The sequence below is a fragment of the Dryobates pubescens genome, chromosome 8 (genome assembly GCF_014839835.1).
Source record: "Dryobates pubescens isolate bDryPub1 chromosome 8, bDryPub1.pri, whole genome shotgun sequence".
Lineage (NCBI taxonomy): Eukaryota > Metazoa > Chordata > Aves > Piciformes > Picidae > Dryobates > Dryobates pubescens.
In genome coordinates, this window is record NC_071619.1 from 5,484,963 (window position 1) to 5,510,401 (window position 25,439).

Here is a 25,439-nt window from a genome sequence, read left to right on the forward strand (position 1 = left end):
GGCACATGCACCACCATTTTATCCAGCTACAATTCAGCCCTTCCCAGCTCCTGCATCCTTCACTGGTTTAACATTCTCTCAGTTCATCTTGTTTTGTACAGACACCACTTCAAGTTTTGGTTAACTCCTACACATTCTCAAAACACATCAAACCCAACATCATTCATGCATTTTCCCAGCCTTCCTTTTATAAAAGCAAAATAAGGAGGACAACCATACTTTCAGACACTGACATTGAGCTCTAGCCAGGCAACCCATCACAGAACAAGAGGACACAGTCTCAAGCTGCGCCAGGGGAGGTTTAGCCTGGATGTGAGGAAGACATTCTTCACAGAGATTGGCCATTGGAATGTGCTGCCCAGGGAGGTGGTGGAGTCCCCATCCCTGGAGGCGTTCAAGAGGGGACTGGACGTGGCACTTGGTGCCATGGTTTAGTAGTCATGAGGTCTTGGGTGACAGGTTGGACTTGATGATCTTTGAGGTCTTTTCCAACCTTTTTGATTCTATGGTTTAGTTGATTAGATGGTGTTGGGTGATAGGTTGGACTTGATGATCTCAAAGGTCTTTTCCAACCCGGTTAACTCTGTATTCTACCTTGTGGCAACCAGGGAATAAGAAATTCATTGCCAGTAACATACAATAATGCACACGGGATGGAGACCAATGCTAAGTTGGCACAAACAACGATGGGTTTCTCAAACTCTGCTCTGGGAAGGGATTGTGGAATTACAGTAGAAAGTTCTGGTTCTCTGAAAACTTTTTCAGGTGTCAGCAGCGGTCAAAAAAAGCAAACTATTAAAGGGGTGCTAAAGCTGCTACAGACTACAGACATAAGTAGGGCAAGTTTTATTAATAGCCATGCCATCTTTGCACTGTATTGTACAAACATACAAGGAAGTATCCTCTGAATGTTTGCACAATAATGTGACACGTACCAGGCAACAGAAATGTCAAGGCTCCTCTGTCCTTTAGCTATATTAAATGAATATGATATACTGCATCTAACACATGAAATGGTAACTAAATGGGTGAAATTAAGCAACCACTACATGTCAGCAAGAATTCATTCAGCCAGTCTACAAGGGCTGAAACACATCCATCTGCCAATGGGTTAATATTTTTCATAAAACAATCGCTCCATCTCTGATCTGCCAGTTCTGTTCCTCAAGGGAAACATATAAAACACCTTTCAAAACAAGCCTGGGAACTAAAATTCATAACTCCACTGGGTTCAGAAAGAAACACATGAGCTCAATAGAGATATTGGATTTATGGCATACTATAACATTGCCTCACACTAACCCCTCCTCATGCCACAATATACAGTATCCCAGGCTCTCTCCTCCCCTAGGAGATAACCTTATCATCTTGTCCTTCTCTCTCCTACCTCCTCTGTAAGGCAACAATAATTTCTTTAGGCTTGAACAGAGGCAAAATAATGGCATTTTGTGTAGCTGCAATCCATTTTGCTTAAATGAGCAGGTAACATACTGTACTCTTTTTGTTTCCTCTCCCATCTCAATACAAACAGAAACTGAGTCAGACCCTTGGTTATTGTGGATGGGATACCATCAACAAAGAGGTGTGAGAATATAAAAGGGTATGAACCACAGAATGAAAAATGAGAAGGTGTTGCAGATGAAAAATTTCCTAGGGAAAGAGGTAAAGAGCAAACAAACCACTTTCACTTGGCTTCCTCCAAGACAAATATAGACAGTTGGATACAATAATACTGCAATTAGGAAGCAAAAGCCCAACTAAAACCATAGACGAACACGAGCAAGATGAGATCAGAGGAATCATTCATCAAGCAGTAAGTCCTCCTTGCCTTGTGACCGGAAGCTTGGCTGATCAGCTGGGATCAAAACCTTGCTATCCCACACAGGAGATAAATTGTTTTACTAAAGCAGGTAATAAAATGCAGGCTATCTATGTGGATGAGTCTCGGGTCTTACTGAAAACAGTTTGCCCACACCGGATCATTGGTACACTAGAAGCACTACTTTTTCTTTCAGAAATGGTCTATAAGGTACTGCTTAAATAAATTCTGACCAAACCTGAAATGCACTTAAAGTCTGTGGCTTCTGGTTTAGATCTGAGAAAGGGCTTGCATATCCAAACACCTGGTTTTCCGGACTACACCAACATAGTGGGTTGAAATCTTCCCACCAACATTAACTTTGCCAGACCAGACCAGCTGGAAACAAATGAAAGCTGCATTTACAAACAAACTACAATGGAATGCAATGAATATGTACAAAATATACAGGATTTACAATATTTACAGGTATTTACAGTTAATAAACAGCACAATAATCCCTCTGGTCTCTGACAAGGAGAAGCTACTAGCTTCTTCTTTTCTGCCTTGCCCCCCCTGCCCAGTGCAAAAGGGAGAAAGAAGCAGAGAAAGTTGCTGTTAGACTTAACCAAAATGATGCAGCCAAGGTCTAGCAGAATCAAGTTAGTATCTCTCCAGGGCAAAGAAGCAAGAAGAGAAGAGCAGATTGTTTAGAATAGAATAGAATAAATCAGGTTGGAAGAGACCTTCAAGATCATCAAGTCCAACCTATCATTCAACACCACCTAATCAACTAAACCATGCTACCAAGGAGACCCTATCAAGTCTCCTCTTGAACACCTCCGGTGATGGTGACTCCACCACCTCCCTGGGCAGCACATTCCAATAGCCAATCACTCTCTCTGTGCAGAATTTCTTCCTAACATCCAGTCTGAACCTCCCCTGGTGCAGCTTGAGACTGTGTCCTCTTGTTCTGGTGCTGGTTGCCTGGGAGAAGAGACCAGCCCCCGCCTGTCTACAACCTCCCTTACGGTAGTTGTAGAGAGCAAGGTCTCCCCTGAGTCTCCTCTTCTCCAGGCTAAGCAACCCCAGCTCCCTTAGCCTCTCCTCATAGGGTTTGTGTTCCAAACCCCTCCCCAACTTTGTTGCCCTTCTCTGGACACCTTCCAGCAAGTCAACATCCTTTCTGAACTGAGGGGCCCAGAACTGGACACCAGGATTCAAGGTGCGGCCTAACCAGTGCGGTGTACAGGGGCAGAATGACTGGTTTTGGTACAACCAATCTCATGGTAGATATCTCTCCAGTGGAACTGTTCAGAATGATCTTTGTTTTCCTTTTTCCAACCAATAGTGATTTATTTACATTCTACTACTTTTCTGCTCAAGATCTGTGAAAAATCTTAAAGGCATAGTCTAAAACTACCACAACCAATTAGTCTAATAAGAAGCATTACTACTACCCACAACTCTTGCCCTTCAAAAAGGACGTGAAAAACATCAGAACATGAAAAAGAAATTGCACTGGTTTAATTTTACCAGCTCCAAAAGAAAACAAGATGAAGCAAAGAGCTCAGCTGGCGATACTGTAAAGAAATTTCTGAGGTTAAGAGCACACACCACGAAGAGGGTCCTTCAAAAGGAAAAGTCTACTCAGTCTTCTTGCACTTATAACCCAGCTATAAGAACTGCAGCATAAACTGCTTTTGAAACACATGGGGGGAAAAAAAACAAAATTCCTGCAGTGAAACTCTTCAAAAAGAAAATTAGGAGTTCCAAAGAAATAGCTCTTACACCACCATGGTGTGCATGTTAATGTGCAAACACACAAATGCTGGCAGAAGAGAGGTCTCAGAGAGGCAGAGTTCTTATATTTCTCCTGCAAATAGACAGAAGAAATAAATTTACTGCAGCTTCCACTAAGAAAAACGTTGCAGAGGGAGCACCACTGTATTACTGGATACTGGAGAGTCCACACGGGGCTTTGGTGTCTAACAAGCTGTACACAAAGTCACAAGAAAAAGCTTCCTTAGTTCTGCTTCTTATACAACTACTAGATGTGCTTTTTAATGCATTATTAATTCATTGAACTCACTGTCAAAAAATGGAAGCTAAGGAGACTTAATTCAAAAGAATTACTTCATGGAGAAAGCTAGCAACCCTTATTTTTGAAAGCTTAAGGGATAAAAATTAAAGCTTAATTTTTAGGACAATAAAATAATCTCAGGAGGCAAAGAAACAATATCCTTTATGGACACTTTGTTCCACAGCATCTGGTGCCAACCCCCTAGAGAAACAATTCTGTAATATAAAATCTCTGCTCCCAGAATCAACTAATTTAGTGCCTCTCTCTGAAACTCTCTTACATGACTTGAAAAAATTCCTACTTAGGAAAGCCCTCTCTGATATGATACAAGTGTGGCTGGCAAGTTCTGGGACCTCATCACTGAACTAGCACTCACTTTCCTTCCAGTATTCATAAGAAGTTAAATTTCAACAAATGCAATACATCAAAGTTGTTATATATCAGTTACCTGACATATCTTTACCTCTTTTTCACAGTATCACAGTATCACCAAAGTTGGAAGAGACCTCAAAGATCCTCAAGTCCAACGAGACGCCACAGACCTCATGACGAGACCACAGCACCAAGTGCCATGTCCAATCCCCTCTTGAACACCTCCAGGGATGGGGACTCCACCACCTCCCAGGGCAGCACATTCCAATGGCTAACAACTCTCTCCGTGAAGAACTTTCTCCTCATCTGGAGCCTAAACTTCCCCTGGCACAGCTTGAGACTGTGTCCTCTTGTTCTGGTGCTGGTTGCCTGGGAGAAGAGACCAACTCCCTCCTGGCTACAACCTCCCTTCAGGTAGTTGTAGAGAGCAATGAGGTCTCCCCTGAGCCTCCTCCAGGCTAAACAATCCCAGCTCCCTCAGCCTCTCCTCATAGGGCTTGTGCTCAAGGCCTTTCCCCAGCCTCGTTGCCCTTCTCTGGACATATTCAAGAGCCTCAATGACCTTCTTAAACTGAGGGGCCCAGAACTGAACACAGGACTCAAGGTGTGGCCTAACCAGTGCTGAGTACAGGGGCACAATGACTTCCCTGCTCCTGCTGGCCACACTATTCCTAATGCAGGCCAGGATGCCATTGGCCTTCTTGGCCACCTGGGCACACTGACAGCCACCTAAACATGAGCCAGCAATCAACACCCCCAGGTTCCTCTCTGTTTGGCAGCTCTCCAGCCACTCTGACCCCAGCCTGTAGCTCTGCATGAGGTTGTTGTGGCCAAAGTGCAGCACCCGGCACTTGGACTTGTTGAATGCCATCCTGTTGGACTCTGCTCATCTGTCCAGTCAGTCGAGGTCCCTCTGCAGAGCCCTTCTGCCCTCTAACTGAGCAACATCTGCTCCCAACTTGGTGTCATCTGCAAATCTGCGGATGACTGACTCAACCCCCTCATCCAGATCATCAATGAAGATGTTAAAGCGGATGGGGCCCAGCACTGATCCCTGGGGGACACCACTGGTGACTGGCCACCAGTTGGATGTGGCACCATTCACCACCACTCTCTGGGCTCGGCCCTCCAGCCAGTTCCTAACCCAGCACAGAGTGTTGCTGTCCAAGCCACAAGCTGACAGCTTAGCCAGCAGTCTACTGTGGGGGACGGTGTCAAAGGCCTTGCTTAAGTCCAGGTAGACCACACCCACAGGCCTCCCCACATCCAGCAGACGGATCACCTGATCATAGAAGGAGATCAGGTTGGAGAGGCAGGACCTGCCCTTCCTAAATCCATGTTGGCTGGACCTGAGCCCTTGGCCGTCCTTCAGCTGTGCAGTTATTGTTGCCAAGATAATCTGCTCCATAATTTTCCCTGGCACTGAGGTCAGGCCCTCTAATCATTTGGGGCTTGGGTTTTACACTGCCCAGTGATTCTTTTTGCATAGTGTTTCATTTTGGAGGAGCCACAACTTTTGAGATTAAATGTTCTGTTTTAACTAGTCCCTCTCCAAGCTTGTGCAACCAGCATGAACTACTTGGGCAATTCACTGAGCATCTGTGGGTTCAGATTGTGTGTGGACCATGACAAGAAGTTGCATTCTGAGATAAAACCAATATGCCCACACTTTCTGATCATTGAGAGGCAGTAATTTCAAGCACAGTTTGATGGATGGCCAAGTTCTGGCCTCATTCACGCTAGTATGACTCAAATTCTCATAGGGTGAACCCAGTTGTTAGCTCCCTGAAACATACGAAAATTAAGCACGGAATTGAAGTCTGAACATTTCAATTACCCTGTTTTATCCCACAGAAATATAAATAACAACTGGTGGAAGGCATCTCCTCCCAATGGAAACTATTAGAATAACGAAGAATTTCCTTGCTTAAGGCTCTTTGGTTTTTCCCTTCTCTGACAAGTCCCTGATCAGTTCCCTCATTACTTTTATGTAGGCAGCACATTCTGGGAGATAAGAGGTTTTAAAACAGGATTATTGCTTTGGAAACTGCTAACTAGCATTTTCTAACACATTTCCCACCCAAAAAAAAAAAATCACTTCTACATTGTGTTTGAGGCAGATTAGTCACCCCCAAGACTGAGTTGCTCAGGAACAATTTAACATAACAAAAATTGGTCCACCCTCGTTACATTCATTTTAGTGGTGAATGTAGGAAATATTTTCTCATTCTACTGCTTCTATTTTGCAAACACAATAAAACAATTTCTCTCTCTCTCTCAAAAAAAAAAATAATAATGCAGTGCAAAAAGTCCTAGCATGACCAAATCCCAGAAGAAAGAGAAACAACTCTCCTATGGAACATGTATTAAATGATCAGTATTTAAATTTCATACACAAAAGGATTCAGCTTCTTCCCCTCATTTGGAGTATTTGAAAGAAAACAAAGCAAACAAACAAAACCTCAGCCAGCTTGCACATATTTTTAGTTCTGGATAAATGTTAAGAATTCCATGAGAAATCTGGAACATTAAGTAGGTATTGCCCTTGGCTGCACATTTCTATTTGTTTTGAGTTTAATTCATATGGAGGTCACACCAATGGAGAGCTGGATTTACACTGAGAGAGTACAACGTGCGTGAGCTGCAAATCAAGTGATAATGTTCAGAGCTGCCACACAGACTCAGGACTAAGTTTCACACAATGTTGGGGGGGTACTGATATAAATCAGAAATAGTCCAATCTCTGGCAGAGCCACCATATGGAGTTTATTGCAGTAACATACGTTCTGGCCACTCAGCATAGCTCTGCTGCCAACAACGCCAGACCAAACTATTTCTTTATGAGCTACATTCCTACCACCAAGCACTAAATTCTACCCGGAGAGGATCAGGTGGTTCATCTGAAGCTTTACAGTAATAAGAGGAACAAAAGAAAAACATCACAATTCAGCATCCATAACGGTAAGAAAGGATGAAATAAGAGTATACACTCCTAGCACATGGCATGGGATCCAAAAAGACACTCAATCTTACTGCATACAGTAGTGTAGCAGATGTCTCACTACAATACAAGCCGCTGTTGTCAGTGTGGCAAAAAAAAAATAAGCAGATATCCATGGGAGACCCTTCAGCTTCCTTAAGCTTCTCAAATTAATGTATTCCTAATTTACTCAAGCATTAATAGACAATAGGAAAGCAGAGACAAACTCCAAATGAAGGCTCACGATGACCACATCAGAACCCCCAAGCCCTGGCAGCAGCAGTACGGATCTACTGTACTTTTGCTTGCCTCATTGGAGCAAGTGCCCACAACCTACACCAATCGAAGGCCAGGTGAAAGCTGATGGATCTAGCTAGGGTAGTTTATTGGACTGCTCCCTGCCCATTTCTCCTCTTTGCTCCCCTTTCTTGCCCTTCAGTAGCAGCTACAAGCTTTCTTGAGCTACCTAGGGACAACGTTTAGCTAGATAACATTCCTACTGGCTACGAGACTTCAAACTGAAGTCACCATGGAACTTGCATGTACTCTCTTTTGCCAAAAAGGTTGAAACCACTGCAGCCATCACTATTTCCACTGTGAACATCAGCTGAAGAGATTCTTACCTGCCATATATTTTTTAAAATCAACAGTTTTCCCATATTTAGCTATGATGACTTAATTTACCTGAGCATATACCAATGCCTTTTTTAACTTAGAAGTTCTTTGAACGGAGATATCAGGTGATAACTGCTTACACTTCCAGCTCCAGCTGCTTCCTGCATGTTTGAAAACACAGGTGTCTCTGAAATCTGGTCCTATAAACTCTCAAATCTGGTCCTATAAACTCTGAAATCTGGTCCCATAAACCAAATGCAAACCCATTACTGTCAGTGCAGAGACTGCCACCTAACTACAGGAAGTTTTGGATCAGATTCTACAGCCATGTCCTTTTATCCTTGCTGTATTCCCTTCTGTCAAATTATTTGTCTTTGAGTTGAACTGAAGACTGTCAATCAAATTCTACCTCTAGCTATCAGTTCAGCACCTGTGAAGAGTTTAAATGTTCAGACCAGGAAAGAATGGGAAAAATAGCAGAATAAAATGCATTATAAAGACTGGCAACTTGCTGAGCACACTACTGGCTTTCCCTAAGATGAAATTTGGAAAGCTTAACTGATTTCTGCATCTGTCATTTTCACCTAAGCTTCTCATTTAAAATAAATGGCTAAACTCACTGGATTTTACTTACAAAGAAGCAAGTATCACTGGTAATTTATTCTTGGGAGCATATGCACTTGTTTACGGATGTAACATCTACAACCTGAAGTGCACTCACCAAGACTCAGTACAACTAATCCAAAGCATCAATGAACAAGGTTGCTATGTCAAGGCTTGAGTTTGGAGTATCTCATGCAGCCACAGGGCTGTTGTAACCTTTGGCTTCTTACACATGCTTATCCATGTGTTTCCAGAGCACCCATCTACAGAGATGCAATCTGGAACCATAGCTACTAACACAAACACAAAACACTCTTAATTCCAAAAGGTGCCTCTTAATGCCTCGTGGTATTTAAGAAAAGAAACACAGACCATCTGTTACTGCAAGTTAAATAACAATTATGTTATCTACACCCAAGGAAAACAACCAAAAACTGAACCCTCATACACAATTATATCCTGAAAACATCATTTACAGTGCCATCTTCATTACAAGTTTTCTCATTTTGTTTTGTTGGGGTTTTTTGTCCTCCCCCCTCTGGTTGCTGTTGAAAACTCTAAACAGTATAGAAATCTTCCTGTAAAATGGGAACTTGGTCCTCATTAGCATTTTGCAGAAAAAATAAGCCAACTTTTTAAAAATAGCCTTTCTGGAAGCCTTAATATCAAATTTCTGATTAAACACAGAAAGGAAATGAAGTACACATTTAAACTGAATACATAGGATAGTTGAGATATTTCTATGTTGATGCAGCAATTCACTGGAAGAAAAGAAAAGAGAGAACAAAAACAAACCAACCCACTAATAGAAGTCATTTAACATTCCTTACCTTGGAACCTGCCAACATAGTACTCAGCATTTTTGTTCCTTTTCCAATACCAACCACTGCAAAGAGAGGAGAAACACCACTTCAAAACCAGGTCTGCAGTTCCCTCATTCAATACCCTTCACTACTAAATATTTTTCTAGTCAGAAATATGGCCTTTCATGCTCTGCTACCATACAGAGTCAACACTTATGAGAAAGTATCTCTGATGTTCAAACAACATGTGGCTAGTGAAAGGGGAAAAAAAATTCCCAATGAAAAAGACAACTAAGCTTCATCTGTCGTTAAAACACTTTAATTCAACCCCTGGATTTATTTACCTTTTAACCCTGGAGAGTGCAACAAACACCATCTCTAGATTGCTGAAGGCTATGGCTCACTAATACTGATTCCAGCCTTCACTATAACTGAACAATCCTTTTAAAGGTTGATAGTGACCAAGAGGAATACAACCAAGAAAGCATAATGGAATTCTTTATCAGGCTTAGGGCATGATAATAAAAGGTCCAACTAATAATAACTGAAAGGTCCAACTGCCTCTGTCAAAAAATCTCTTATAATTGAACCTTGCAATTACTGTGTATGTACAGAGTGCTGCCTTTTCTGTCTTAAACCAGCATTCTGCAGAACAGCCATCGGTCAGCTTTCCTAAGAGAGAGAAAAAAAGCCAAGCTTTTTAGAACAAGGTGCTTTCCCTGAATATGTGTTCCTACTGATTTTCTCCACATATGGCGATCCACAGAAATTATGAACATTTTTAGAAGGAAGTTAGTTTTATGCACAACTCACTGCTTACATCCTTCATTTCAATAAAACTTCAGGAGCTAAGGGAGATGCAGGAAATCAGCTCTTGTGTTAACTAGGAGCCAGCAGCAAAGCCATCAAATTGACAATGAACTTTTTTCTTTTAAACAAATACTTGTGCTCTGATGCTTCTCACCCTTTCTACTCTGAGACTCATTAGATTGATTCTTATTCTCAATTACTTTGCCTCTTTTTCCTGGGGGGCTTTCAGTCACACATGCCCTTATGCTTGAGCCTTTGTGTACTTTCAGTTCAGCCTGTTCCTGTCATATTTGCCAGACAGGGAAGAGCTGCAACAAGTCTGAGGGAAGGAGATAAGCACACAGTAAAACTTCATTACTGAGCATACTTTTTTTTTTTGCAACATGATGACATCACTGGCCCTTCAACATAACTGCTGAACTGAAAATCCCTGGGAAGTGTCAAAAGGTTGGATAATTTTAAAGGCAGTGAATGCTTTTATGAATGAGACACTAACAATTTTCCAGAATAGTATAGTATAGAACAGGTTGGAAGAGACCTTCAAGATCATCAAGTCCAACCTATTATCCAGCACCACCAAATCAACTAAACCATGGCACCGAGTGCCTCATACAGTCTCCTCCTAAACACCTCCAGTGATGGTGACTCCACCACCTCTCTGGGCAGCACATTCCAATGGCCAATCACTCTTTCTATGAAGAACTTCTTCCTAACATCCAGCCTAAACCTCCACTGGTGAAGCTTGAGACTGTGTCCTCTTGTTCTGGTGCTGGTTGCCTGGGAGAAGAGACCAACCCCCACCTGGGTACAACCTCCCTTCAGGGAGTTGTAGACAGCAATAAGGCCTCGTCTGAGCCTCCTCTTCTCCAGGCTAAGCAATCCCAGCTCCCTCAGCCTCTCCTCATAGGGCTGTGCTCCAAACCCCTCCCCAGCTTTGTTGCCCTTCTCTGGACACTTTCCAGCAAGTCAACATCTTTCCTAAACTGAGGGGCCCAGAACTGAATACAGGACTCAAGGTTTGGCCTAACCAGTGCTGAGTACAGGGGCAGAATGACCTCCCTGCTCCTGCTGGCCACACTGTTCCCAATACAGGCCGGGATGCCACTCTGACCCCAGCCACTCTGACCCCAGCCTGTAGCACTGCATGGGGTTCCTGTGGCCAATGTGTATAACCCTGCACTTAGATGTGTTAAATCTCATGCCCTTGGACTCTGCCCATCTGTCCAGCCTGGCAAGGTCCCTCTGCAGAGCTCTCCTACCCTCTAACAGACCAACAGCTGCCCCTAACTTGGAGTCATGTGCAAACTTACTGATGATGGACTCAATGCCCTCATCCAGATCACTGATAAAGATATTAAAGCGATAAAGATATTAATGATCAGCCCCTGTGCAGCAGGCCTATTAATGCAAGGTAGCATAAACTCAACTTGCCAGACTACAACAAGGTTTAGCTGAATTTTTTATTTTGACACTTTCTCATTTTCTATTATGGAAATCTAATTAATAAATGCCACATAGAAACAAGCCAAGTATTTACAATTCCCATTCTACAGCATGAAAACCAGAACCAGAACTCTGGTTCTGGAAATCAGCACCAGAACAAGAGGACAGAGTCTAAAACTGCACCAGGAGAAATTTAGACTGGAGGTGAGGAGAAAGTTCTTCACGGAGAGGGTTGTTAGCCATTGGAGTCTGCTGCCCAGGGAGGTGGTGGAGTCACCATCCCTGGAGGTGTTCAAAACAGGATTGGACATGGCACTTGGTGCCACAATTTAGTAGTCATGAGGTCGTGGGTGACAGGTTGGATTTGATGATCTCTGAGGTCTTTTCCAACCTTATTGATTCTATGATTCTATTCACTAAAACCTGACCTACAGATCTTTGCCTCCTGTATCAAAAATAGGAGCTGTAACACCAAGAAGTAGAAGCTGAGTCCTAGCTCCCACCACCTTCCAAATTTTCACTCTCCAGGCCCCAGTGCAGGGCCATCACACACCACACAGCATTTAAATTGCCTTTCACTCACATGTCCAAGGTCTTTCCTTATCTAAGCTTACCATAAGTATAGAAGTATATAATCTAAAAATATTAAGGCATGTTATATATACTTTTAATATGTTTTATATTATAGACAAATAAAAATGTGTATTTTCTGATTAAAAGCACTGCTCAGCTCTTTGCAGTACACTTGGCACACTATTTAAGACTCCATATCAAAGTTACAGATATGCAGCACATAAAATTTGGGAAATAGCAGAATAAAGTAAAAAAGGTTTCAAAAAAATAAGTATTTCTATTATGCTACTGTCCATGAGGGGAAAAATAACTTTCTGCCCTACCACCCTACCCTAAAAAGCAGCACACATTTCCTGAATAACTTACTTTTGTGTCCTACTCTCTCATTATCCTATGCAAACCCACAAGAAATTTGGACACTTTCCCCTTCCCACTCCTCTCCAGTTTTGTCCTTTCTAATCCAGACATCATTGATTTTTCTCTGTGTGTTTTGTATGGCAGTGGAATGAAAGATCCTGTGCCTTTTTTTAATCGATCCACAGCATATTAAGGTGATGCATTTCTCTGTCTTCATCAAGCACATCAAGCTCAAGTACTTTTTGTCATGCCATGGAAGCAAGCTTTGGAGACTGCTGGATACCTGAGAGCAGTCAGAGAAGCAATTAAGAAGTACAAGTGATTGTTTTCTTTTCCTGTGGATCAATGCTGTTGACTTTCCACAATAAGCAGTGGTAGCATGCTCAAAGGGAAGATCTGTGTGAAAGGAAAATGTATGCTTCAACAGCTCAGCATTCTCCAATGAGCAGCCACACAGCAGAGGAAAATATGCCTGTGCATTCTTCTAGCCCAAGAATTTTGCAATGTCCATGGGTAACAGACATTACCAGCCCATAGGCCTCTACTAGCAACAGAGGCAGCAAACAAGGACCCCTTGAGGGAAGCTGCTACATCAAAACTCAGTGGATTTACTTTCAGTGGATACTTGTTACTGCGTCTCAGGAACAGTGTGCCCAGCAGGAGCAGGGAGATCATTCTGCCCCTGTACTCTGCACTGGTTAGGCCACACCTTGAGTCCTGTGTCCAGTTCTGGGCCCCTCAGTTTAGGAAAAGATGTTGAGTTGCTGGAACGTGCCCAGAGAAGGGCAACAAAGCTGGGGAGGGGTTTGGAGCACAGCCTTGTGAGGAGAGGCTGAGGGAGCTGGGGTTGCTTAGCCTGGAGAAGAGGAGGCTCAGGGGAGACCTCATTGCTCTCTATAGCTACCTGAAGGAAGGTTGTAGACAGGCGGGGCTGGTCTCTTCTCCCAGGCAACCAGCACCAGAACAAGAGGACACAGTCTCAAGCTGCACCAGGGGAGATTCAGACTGGATGTTAGGAAGAAATTCTAGACAGAGAGAGTGATTGCCCATTGGAATGGGCTGCCCGGGGAGGTGGTGGAGTCACCATCATTGGAGGTGTTCAGGAGGAGACTTGATGGGGTGCTTGGTTGCATGGTTAACCTGGAGAAGAGAAGGCTCAGGGGTGACCTCATCGCCCTCTACAACTACCTGAAAGGTGGTTGTAGCCAGGAAGGGGTTGGTCTCTTCTCCCAGGCAATCAGCACCAGAACAAGGGGACACAGTCTCAAGCTGCGTCAGGGGAGGTTTAGACTCGAAGTGAGGAGAAAGTTCTTCACCGAGCGAGTCGTTTGTCATTGGAATGGGCTGCCCAGGGAGGTGGTGGAGTCACCGTCTCTGGAGGTGTTCAAGAGGAGATTGGACGTGGCACTTGGTGCCATGGTCTAGTCATGAGGTCTGTGGAGACAGGTTGGACTCGATGATCCTTGGGGTCTCTTCCAACCTTAGTTATACTGTGATACTGTTTAGTTGATTAGGTGGTGTTGGATGATGGGCTGGACATGATGATCTTGAAGGTCTCTTCCAACCTGGTTTATTCTATTCTATTCTGTTCTGTTCTATTCTATTCTATCTGTTGATTTTCCCTACCAAAAGAAATATTGCTGGTGCTTCTTGTAGCAAGGCAGAGCTACAAGGCTGTATTAAGCTGTAGTCTGCACATTACTTGTTGGTGACAACGTATGACACGGGAATAACACACACCCGCAGCTGAGTTTTCAGCAGCAGCAACTGAACACATCCAGCTCCCCCATAAAACAAAGGAGTTTGATAAATGGATTGCTACCAAAAGACAAAAATCTCTTTGATAACTCTACATAAAGCAAGACAGGATGCAAAAACTGTTTCTATGCTGAGCCTCCAAAACAAAAAAAAAAGCATGAGTGAATTGCTCTTGCATGTCTTTCATTTGCTGAGCATTACAACCCAAAAAGCTGCAACAAAATCCCAGCACAGCATTAGTTTAAGAAGAAATACTTTTTAAAATTATGATGACTGTAAATCCCCAGCTTAAGTTAAAAAGCCATCAATTTCTGAGGTAATTTAGAATTCATTACACAAGAGTCTCTCTATTTTCATGTAACAACTCACAATTTACTTCAGAAGTTGGGGGAGGGGGGGGATACAGTCTTATGTTAAGAAACAAAGGTTGATGAATACAATAGAACAGAACAGATTGGAAAAGACCTTTGAGATCATTGAGTCCAACCTATCATCCAACACCATCTAATCAACTAAACCATGGCACCAAGCATCCCATCCAGCCTCCTCCTAAACACCTCCAGTGACGGTGACTCCACCACCTCCCTGGGCAGCACATTCCTATGGGCAATCACTCTCTAGATGAAGCATTTCTTCCTAACATCCAGTTTAAACCTCCCCTGGTGCAGCTTGTTCTGGTGCTGGTTGCCTGGGAGAAGAGACTAACCCCCACCTGGCTACAACCTCCCTTCAGGAAGCTGTAGACAGCAATAAGGCCTCGTCTGAGCCTCCTCTTCTCCAGGCTAAGCAACCCCAGCTCCCTCAGCCTCTCCTCATAGGGGTTGTGCTCCAAACCCCTCCCCAGCTTTGTTGCCCTTCTCTGGACATGTTCCAGCAACTCAACATCTTTCCTAAACTGAGGGGCCCAGAAGTGAACACAGGACTCAAGGTGTGGCCTAACCTGTGCTCACTACAGGGGCAGAATGACCTCCCTGCTCCTGCTGGCCACACTGTTCCTAATGCAGGCCAGGATGCCATTGGCCCTCTTGGCCACCTGGGCACACTGCTGGCGCATGTTCAGCCTACTATCAACCAGTACCCCCAGGTCCCTTTCTGTTTGGCTGCTCTCCAGCCACTCTGACCCCAGCCTGTAGCACTGCATGGGGTTCTTGTGGCCAATGTGTAGAACCTGGCCCTTGGAGGTGTTAAAATGAGTATGTTAAAATGATGAAAAAGAAATTTAAGCCAAACCACTCTTCCACAGTCAACTGTCCTTTCCCCACCTCTCCCCCCTCTAAGTGCAAAGCCTGCCACCATTATCCCAAATTGTTCCTCCACCTCTGATTTCATGTAGGCATGAAAATGCATCCTGAAATCATCTTTTGAACACTGTATTTAGAATTTTCATTACCCAGGACTCCTGCTGCTGCACTGTCCAGCGTTCCACCATGGCCAATTTTCAAAACCTGGCTCTTTTTGTTCCCGTTTGTTTGCACACCAGCTTCTGCAAACAGAAATTGAATGGAAGCATTATAAAATAGCCCTTAGAACATAGGAAAACCAGCACATATATTCCCAGGCTGCTAAAGGGGACAAAAATCAATTATTTCAGCTATGAATTAGTAGTGCAGAAATTGCTGTACTGAATAAAACCAATGATCCGTCCAGGTCTACTCCCGATCTCAAACCATTTCCAAGCTATTTTCACTTAGACACCAAGTCTTACATGCCATTATAAACAGATGTGCAGAAAACACTGCTGGAAAACCTGGCAGACAGTTCACCTGTGAAGTCTAATTAACAAAACACATAAGAACAAACAAAGGGTTTTCAGAATCATCTGTTATGCACAACTGTTATGCTGCACAATCTGAGCAATTCTCATTGCATTTAGTTCCACATCATGGGTCATATTGCCACGTCCACAGCCCTGTGGAAACTCTGAAATGAACTAAACTTGCTCACTGCTGCTTTCAAAGTGTCTCACCATACTTCTATCAAGCTGATGACTCCAGGAATTTTGCAGAGTCCAATGCCCCTTATTTATTTGCATGAAATATGGCAAATACTCTAAGCTCCCTTACCTATTTCTATTATCTTTCCACCATGCCTTGACATCAGGGAATCAGGCATGATCCAGCTAAATCTCTTCCATACAAAGCTGAATTGAAGTCTGTGCCTACACGAGAGTTCACTACAGAGTAAAGTACAGAGTCAGGGGACACAGACTCAAGCTGCGCCAGGGGAGGTTTAGACTCGAGCTGAGGAGAAAGTTCTTCACTGAGCGAGTCGCTCAGCATTGGAATGTGCTGCCCAGGGAGGTGGTGGAGTCACCGTCCCTGGAGGCGTTCGAGAGGAGATTGGACGTGGCACTTGGTACCATGGTCTAGTTATGAGGTCTGTGGAGACAGGTTGGACTTGAGGATCCTTGGGGTGTCTTCCAACCTTAGTTATACTGTGATACTGTGAAATCAGCCTGCATAAGCACTTGCCAGTCTGAAGGTGTGTTCTCACTTCATCAGCAAGTGCCCCAAAGCCCAGATCAGATGATCAAGTCCCTGTATCGATTATAAAGAGAATCTAAGCCACAGTCCCTCATGCCTTTGCAGTGCAAACACTCCCCCCCCCCAATATCTGTCGTGCAGGCTGCTCTGTTTTAGAAAAAGCCAATTCTGTATACTGTCACCAGGCCTTTCAAACTCCTTAAAGCACTGTGATTTTCAGTCATTTGGTGATTTATTTATTTTTTAACAGCAACAGAGCAGGACTGAAGAACATCCTGCCACTGCTCTGCTGCAGGGATGCTGCTGACACCCCTTCTGTCAGACAGATGCACACTGTCCCTGAGACCACGCTCATGCTGGGATCCCCTGCACTGCACACTGTAGGACTGGTGCTTTCTGCTGGGGCAAATCTTACCCCAATGAAAACAAAGGCTTGCATCTTGCTGTACTTTAGGCGATAACAGATGCCTGCCCCACATAGGCACGTGATGAACATGGCCTTACTGTGCAGCATGACCAACACAGCTAGTCTCAGATGGACCCAGCAGCTCCACACGGCAAGCCAGAATGTATCCAAGATTGGCTCTGTGCCACTCCATAGCTGTCATAGGATCATAGGATGTTAGCAGTTGGAGGGGACCTCCAAAGATCATCAAGTCAAACCCGCCCTGCCAGAGCAGGACCACAGAATCTAGCACAAGTCGAACAGAAACACATCCAGATGGGTCTTGTAAGTATCCAGAGAAGGAAACTCCACAACCCCTCTGGATAGCCTGTTCCAGTGCTCTGTGACCCTCACAGTAAAGTTCCTCCTCATGTTGAGGTGGCGCCTCCTGTGCTGTAGTTTATATCCCTTGACCTATCACAGGGTGCAATGGAGAAGAGCCTGTCCCCTCCCTCTTGACTTCCACCCCTCAGATATTTATTTAATCCCCTCTCTGTCTTCTCTTCTGCAGTCTAAACAGCCCCACGTCTCTCAGCCTCTCCTCACAGGGCAGTGCTCCAGTCTCTCAATCATCCTGGTAGCCCTCTGTTGGGCCTCTCACCAACAGATCCTTGTCCCTCTTGAACTGGAGAGCCCAGAACTGGACACAGTATTCCAGGTGAGGTCTCACCAGGGCAGAGTAGAAGGGGAGGAGAATCTCTCTCGATCTGCAGGACACACTCTTCCTAATGCACCCCAGGAGCCCATTGGCCCTCTAGGTCACAAGGGCACACTGCTGTCCCATGAAGAACTTGTTGTCCACCAGGACTCCCAGATCCTTCTCCACAGGGCTGCTCTCCACCAGATCACCTCCTAACCTGTACTGGTGCAGTTTATTATTCCTTCCCAGGTGAAGGACTCTGCTTTTATCCTTGTTGAATCTCCTTAGGTCAACTACTATTAAGCAAGCAAACAAACCCCCAAAACAAACAAAAAAAGAAACAACCTAACAAACCACAAAACCAAAACAAACACATGAACCCCCCAGCCCCCCTTTATTTTTCTGAATGCCGAGAAATGGGGGGCCGTGGCTGGGCAGGGGCTGTGGCTCCGGCATTCTCACGCACGCACATCGCGCTGCGCGGCACCCAACCCTCAGCCACGGCGAGCTGGGCATCCCCGACCACGCCGCTGAAGAGCCAAATGGGTATTCGCGTCATGCCGGCCTGGTCCTGCTCTGGCACCGCGGGCAGGGTCGACACTCATCTCCCTATCCCCGTTTCCTTGATTTATCACCAAAGCCGCACCTCGGGCCTCCCAGCCCAACTCGGGGAGCCTATGCCTCCCAGCGCCGGCCCCAGCCCGCAGCCCAGCCGCCTACCTGCCAGCAGCCTCTCCTTCAGGAGGTTGAGCACGCCGGCCGAGGTAGGCCCCTTGGGCTTGTACACGGCGAACAGCCCGCTCAGAGAGAAGAGCTTATCGGCGGACTTGCCGAGCACCACCCCACCCGCTTCCCTGGCGGCCATGCTCCCGGCAGACCGCGCCGGCCAGGGCAGCCGGCCCGCCGCAGCACTTCCCGCCCCGCCCGCGGGCCTCTGGGAAATGTAGTCCGCGGCGGGCCGGCCTCCACTACGAGTCGGCGTTAAGGGGAGCCCAACGGGCGGCAAGTGCAGCACCCCCCGGCACGGCAGAGCAGCCAGCGGCATGGTCGCGTCCGAGGGACCAGCTCCAGTCGGAGGGAAATGGCTGCTGTTCAGAGTCCTCCTGTCTGAGCGAGGTGGCTTTAGGTGGCTCCACCAGGCCAGGGCTCTTTACAAGCATTGCTGGGGAAGCTCACGGTTTCGGTGTTGTACTTCTGTTGCCCAGATTAAAAGAATTGTATTCTGCTGACCGGTTGCCGAGCTCATTAATATTTCTGCCTTTGCATGTGTAAGAGAGCTCTGGGAAGGCAGCCTCCTCTCAGCGCTCTTGCCGCCATGCTGAAGTGTGGGGGTTTTCCTCCTTGGCCCTGATTTGTACAGGCACGTTTCTCTGGCCCAAGGCGTTTATGAAAGCTGTGCTGGAGCACAGCTCCAAGCTGAGAGCTTGGATGTTTCATTCATGCATTTCATGTTTTCGTTTGTAACAGCCTGGAGAAGAAACCCTGAAGAGACCCTGTTACAGGGAAATGCATGGTTAGCTGAGAGCTATGCATGTTCCCAGTCCTTCCAGGGCTTGAGAGAAGGAAATCTCAGGGCTTAAGTCAATGGCTGTTTCTGTACAGAGCACGATCAATCTCCCTGTGTGGTTTTTGAGCCTGTACCAGAGTCAGCAGCTCACTCTGTGCCTGACCACACCTCCCACAGCAGCCGCTTGGGGACCAGAGCTTCCAGCTGCAGGCCGCCACCACTGCATCCATGAGATGGATAATGGTTTCTGGCCACCAGCGATGCTGACCAGCCTCCTCTACACACCTTTAGTGTGTATTATTAATCAGGTACTTTATTTGCTTAGATCTCATCTACATAGCTGTAATCTGGCTGTGGAAATATTTGCCGTTGCCATAAGCTGCGAGGGTGGATTCCCTGGTGAGTTGTACAGGTGGCTGCCTTTGGAAGCGAGGTGTCAGAGTCCTTTTCCAGAAGATAAAAAAATGGCAAAGTCACACTGAGTAAAAGATCAGTGGGAAAATTGCTGCTTATTTACCTGGAGTTGAAATTTAAGCAGAATTGTGGAAGGCATGTTGTAAACTGTGGATCCCAGTGTCACAGAAATGGTTTGGTCCAGTTAACCATTCAAAAAGTATTCTTGCTTAAGCACAGATTGCTCTGTAAACAGGCCCAAGCAAAGCTGTTTAAACATGGTTATTAAGAAATTATGTTAGAGGTAATAATAATAATAATTATTATTATTATTGTTGTTGTTGTTGTTGTTGTTTATGTTAGAGGGCAGAAGGGCTCTGCAGAGGGACCTCGACCAACTGGACTGATGGGCAGAGTCCAGCAGGATGGCATTCAACAAATCCAAGTGCCGGGTGCTGCACTTTGGCCACAACAACCCCATGCAGAGCTACAGGCTGGGGTCAGAGTGGCTGGAGAGCTGCCAAACAGAGAGGGACCTGGGGGTGCTGATTGACAGCTGCCTAAATATGAGCCAGCAGTGTGCCCAGGTGGCCAAGAGGGCCAATGGCATCCTGGCCTGCATTAGGAATAGTGTGGCCAGCAGGAGCAGGGAAGTCATTGTGCCCCTGTACTCAGCACTGGTTAGGCCTCACCTTGAGTCCTGTGTTCAGTTCTGGGCCCCTCAGTTTAAGAAGGACATTGAGACTCTTGAACTTGTCCAGAGAAGGGCAAGGCTAGGGGGAGGCCTTGAGCACAAGCCCTGTGAGGAGAGGCTGAGGCAGCTGGGATTGTTTAGCCTGGAGAAGAGGAGGCTCAGAGGAGACCTTATTGCTCTCTACAACTACCTGAAGGAAGAACTGACCTAAGCAGAGAATTGTCTATCCTGACATAGGCACAAAGCATGAGCTGAAGGTCAGTGCCTGCCCCCGCTGCAGAAAGTTGTCTTTCAGTTTCATTGTTGTTCTTATGTTTGTGGTTTGAGGTTTGGGGTTTTTTTTTGTTGTTCAGTTTGGGTTTTGTGGGGTTTTTTTGTTGTTTTGGGGGGGGGGGGTGTTTGTTTGTTTGTTTTGTTTGATGTAGGTTTGAGGATTTTTTTGTTTTGTTTTGTTTTCTGTGAGAAGATTTCAGGCATCTAAACAAAATACCCCCTCATTTTTAGTACCAAGCAAGAAGTTCTTGTAGGTATCCCAAACTTCTGCATCAGCAATTAAAACACAACACTTCATTACTGCAGCAGATGGAGTCTTTGAAAGCTTTGAAAGAAGTTATTTCCTTTGACTTCAGTGAGCATTGGATAAGGGCCCACAATAGGAATTGGGGGGGGGGCGGGGGGGGGAACAACTATGAATGACTGGCATTATTTTAGTTAGCTGGAAGTAGATGTGTATATAAATCACACATGGCACTCTTCATGGGGCATATCCAGCATTCAAAGTGGTGAGGATGAGGTACCAAACTGTTCCTCTCAAGGGCTCTATTTCAGATTTGCTTCATGTTGCTTGTGATTAAGAGTCATTACCATCTGCTCAGTAGCCTATTTGAAATGTTTATCTCTAATGATTCCTAGCCAAGCCAGGATCCAAAACAACCACAAGTGTGATTAGGGTTACTGACTTTTTATACAACCTTAATAAAGGGTCTCAGTAAATGGCTGAAAGGACAATGTGGCTTTATTCCTGGGACATCACAGGTCTAGGCAAGGCAGGCCAAATCCTCCACCCTAGCCAGTGGAACTGCACAAAGTAATGCCTTAAGGATTTCCTATGAGGACAGATTGAGAGAGTTGGGGCTGTTCAGTCTGGAGAAGAGAAGGCTCTGAGGAGACCTAATTGTGGCCTTCCAGTGTCTTAAGGGGGCCTACAAGAAGGCTGGGGAGGGACTTCTCAGGATGTCAGGTAGTGATAGGACTAGGGGGAATGGAACAAAACTAGAAATGGATAGCTTCAGATTGGATGTTAGGAAGAAGTTCTTCCCCATGAGGGTGGTGAGACACTGGGACAGGTTGCCCAGGGAGGTGGTGGAAGCCTCATCCCTGGAGGTTTTTAAGGCCAGGCTGGATGTGGCTCTAAACAACCTGATCTAGTGTGAAGTGCCCCTGCCCATGGCAGTGGGTGTTGGAACTAGATGATCCTTGAGGTCCCTTCCAACCCTAACAATTCTATGATTCAATGATCTGTGTGATTATGCTTTATAGAGAAGAGATAATGGGTAGTAGCTGATGTATATGCAAAGAGCAGATGAGCGCTGCTGCCAAAGAGGAGAAATCCTTTGCTTGCTTCTGCAGAACAGAGATGCAGCATTTCCTCCTATCTGCTCCAGAGACATGCTCACTTTACTGTGTGCTTTGAGGATGGCTTTTACTGAGGTAATGTTCACAGACCACACTGCAGAGGAAAATGATACTGCATTACAGCTTTTAAAGTAGATTCAGTAGCAAGAGGCCATTTCTATATTTGTGTTCACTTTATGATTCCGCCTTCATCGCCTGATCCAGGGCAGAGCAAATTGCAAGCCGGTCAATCAGGGCTCATGTTCTTCCTGTAAAAACAAAGAGTTGCAGCTGTTTGAAAGTTTACATCCTAGACTGTGAACTGCTCCCTTGTCAGCCAGTGGAATTTCGTCTGTAATAGGAACTATCAGAGCCTGAAATACATGGAACTTTTTATTCCCCTAACGGTTCCATCTGTTTGGTTAATAAGGCATAGATAAATAATTCTTCAACTTGTTAGTTCATTCAGCCCCCTTCAGATGGGCACAAAGCACATGATTCATTATGTGTGAGTGGTTCTTCTGAGCAAAAGTAGCTCCTTCAGTATCTTGTTGAACTGCAGCAATCTGGAAAAAAAGCATGTCAATTACTGCATGGAGGGGAAAGATGTAACTACCCATGACAGCCACTAAGCCTATATTTGGCAGTTTTTGTTAGTCATGCTCCCAGTCAGGAAAGGTTCCTAAATACTGCAAGTATTTCATGAACAGATTTTTGTATTTTGTTCAAAACAAGATCAGTGGTGGAAGCTTACACCAATTAGGATTTTATGTCTAGGCTTTTGTTTAGGAGTATATTCTTTCCACCTTTGTTCTGGCTTCTCTGATATTAGAGGGATTATGTTTGATAGAGAATAATTTAGACAAGAAGAGGCTTTGTTTAGCTGATTTAATGCAGATTTATAGTGTCAATTTGAGTTTAACTGGACAGAGTGTAGTAGCATCCACATGTTTTTAGCTGTTCCTTCTGTATGTGAAATGCAGCTCTGGCAGTTACCTAAACAAGAGAGCAGCAATATTTCCTGGTAAGTCACTCATGGTATAGAGCTACAGAGAAATATGATACAAATATGATATCAATTGCTTTTTATGGACCCTTTCTAAATATATTGCATTAGTAAGTGGAGACAGATCTATTACAGACAGGGAAGTTACTTTTAATCTGTGGTACATGCCCAGGTGTTTCTGTAATGGCAGAGGACTAAGCTTAGTCTGGAATCAGAAGACTCAGTGATGCTAAGGAGAAGAAAAGCAAAATACCTTTGCAGATCTTTGATTTTGTTGCTAATAAAAGTCTCAGTGGGATACTTAGTTCTTGTTTAAATTTGCACAGTCTCTTAGTACAGTTGCTGTCAAAGAACTAATTTTCCAAGAAGCTGCATCCTAATTAGGAACAGAGAAGAGCTCACCAGATGTGCATATGAAAGAGAGCACGACATTAAGGATTGTTTATATGGACAATTCAAGTCCAACCTACCCTTCTATAAATTCAGAACATAAGGTGAAAAGGGCCTAGACACTATTAAATCAGAGAAACTGCTAAATGCCACAGCTGGAAAATAAATTCAGCAGCATGAGTTGAACTAAAGTGTGTTTTCTTCAAAAGCATTCAATTTTGATTTGGAGATACTAAGAGACAGGGGAGGAAGAAAAGAAGTTTGTGGCTTCACTAGTTTAAATTTATACTTGTTTTCTCAACTGGCTTTGTACAATTCCAGCATTCAGATAAATGTGTTCATAATCAGTCCTTTGGTGACTCATTCACAGCTTGTGGGCCCACACATAGCCTCTAATTAATGGTTTGTGAGATAGATGCTCAGCAAAGAGAATACCTGAGCTCCAACACCTCAGATGACCTCCTTTCCTCACCTGCTCAAGAAGGAACAGCTTGTACCTCCAGAAAAAAAGCCATATTCAACATCTAACATTAAAGTCACATCAAAGAAATAAATATTGTGTCATTTTCTTGACACAAGAAAGCTAAAGTCTACAAAGCCCCCATCTGTGGAGAGTTCAGAGCTTCTCTTCCAACACACTTCCACATTCAATGTGCTCTGGCTTCAGTGGGGGCAGTACCACCTTCTCTGCACCAACAACTGGGTCAGTTCAGCTCCCCAGCCTGTACTGCAGCAAATGCTTAGGGACAGCATAAGAATGAAGACTGCAAGGGTTTTCCTTCTTCCATTACATACCCAGCATCTCGTTGTCAGCAGTCTGAGGTATTTTTAGCCAAAGCTTCAGTGCAGGTTATTATATTTAACCATTATCAATGAATCTTCCATCCATTATCTCATCTGCCTAATTGCTTTGAAACCTTATGTACATTCAGCCTTTACTCTCAGGCAGTGACTTTCCCAAGTTAGTTGGTGGCTGTGTGAAAGTGTCCTATTTATTTTCTCCTTTATTTTGAGCACTAGGTACCTCCTGAGTCTAGTACAATGAAAAATTAACAACTCATTTATTTCCTCCCTCTCTCCCATGACCTGAAGGCCTTAAATCATATCTCGCTCTCCTCTCATCTGTCTCATCTCAATTTGAAGAATCCTATTAAGTCTTTCTGAAGCTTTCTCTTTAGTCATTCCTCAAACAGAGGCTATTTGCTGGCTACAAACTTCATTATGATTGTAACTACCTTCTCCACCTGTTTTGAGATTCTAAAAACATCTTTCTTGATATGGAGTGGCCAGTACTTTACTCAGCAGTTGAGATATGGTCATGTTATGGTTTTATGCATGGCATGGAAAGACTTTCTGTTGTGCTTTCTGTTCCTTCCCAACATTCTTAGCACTTCATTTACATTTTTGAACTCTGCAAGGTGCAAAGCTTGGCCTCCTGGGCATAGCTGGAGAGCCTCTTTCTGCAGTCATCCAGACAATTACTTATTCAGGCAGTGGTCTAACCCTCAAGTCCATGATTTTCCACTTTGGTGATCAGGATGTTATGCAGGACATTATCAAACACTTTACACAAGTCCAGTTAGATGACATCAGTTGCTCTTCCCTTATCCACTGATGCTATAACTCTATCACAGAAAGACGCCGTGTTTATCAGGCAATGAACAATTTGGTCCTTTTGGCTCTACCTCTCAAATCATGACACACTCCTCATTCAGGTCAGTGGTCATTCCAGCAGGTTTTGCCTGGAAGATAACCTGCTGGCATGAGAATAGAATAGAATAGAATAGAATAGACCAGGTTGGAAGATGACGAGATCATCATGTCCAACCTATCATCCAATGGCCATAGCACACCTCCTCCACCCTCTTTTATTGACAGAATCTCACCCTAAGTGAGTGCAAGTAACCATGAATTAGTCCCAATTAATATGCAAGTGCAGGCAGACAAAACTAGCACTGCCCATGGGTGGGAACTGCCAGTTGTATCTCTAATGAGAACTCCCAAATCAATATCAAGCAGCTCCAGGCAGTGGAGTATATTTCTAATGCACACTATGATGCTGGTCCATTTGC

At 44.6% G+C, this 25,439-nt stretch overlaps 1 protein-coding gene across 1 annotated transcript in view; it reads right to left on the reverse strand.

The window, feature by feature from the left end:
* The window catches only part of TRUB1 (TruB pseudouridine synthase family member 1), a 36,447-nt gene extending 17,796 nt beyond the window's left edge, over positions 1–18,651 (reverse strand). Inside the window, exons 1-3 of the mRNA XM_054163875.1 lie at positions 18,484–18,651; positions 15,586–15,678; positions 9,282–9,337 (exon numbers count right to left, since the gene is read on the reverse strand). Of these exons, the coding sequence (XP_054019850.1) occupies positions 9,282–9,337; positions 15,586–15,678; positions 18,484–18,628 (294 nt within the window). The 5' untranslated portion in view covers positions 18,629–18,651. The remainder of the gene's footprint in view (positions 1–9,281; positions 9,338–15,585; positions 15,679–18,483) is intronic.
* Positions 18,652–25,439: the final 6,788 nt, after the last annotated feature.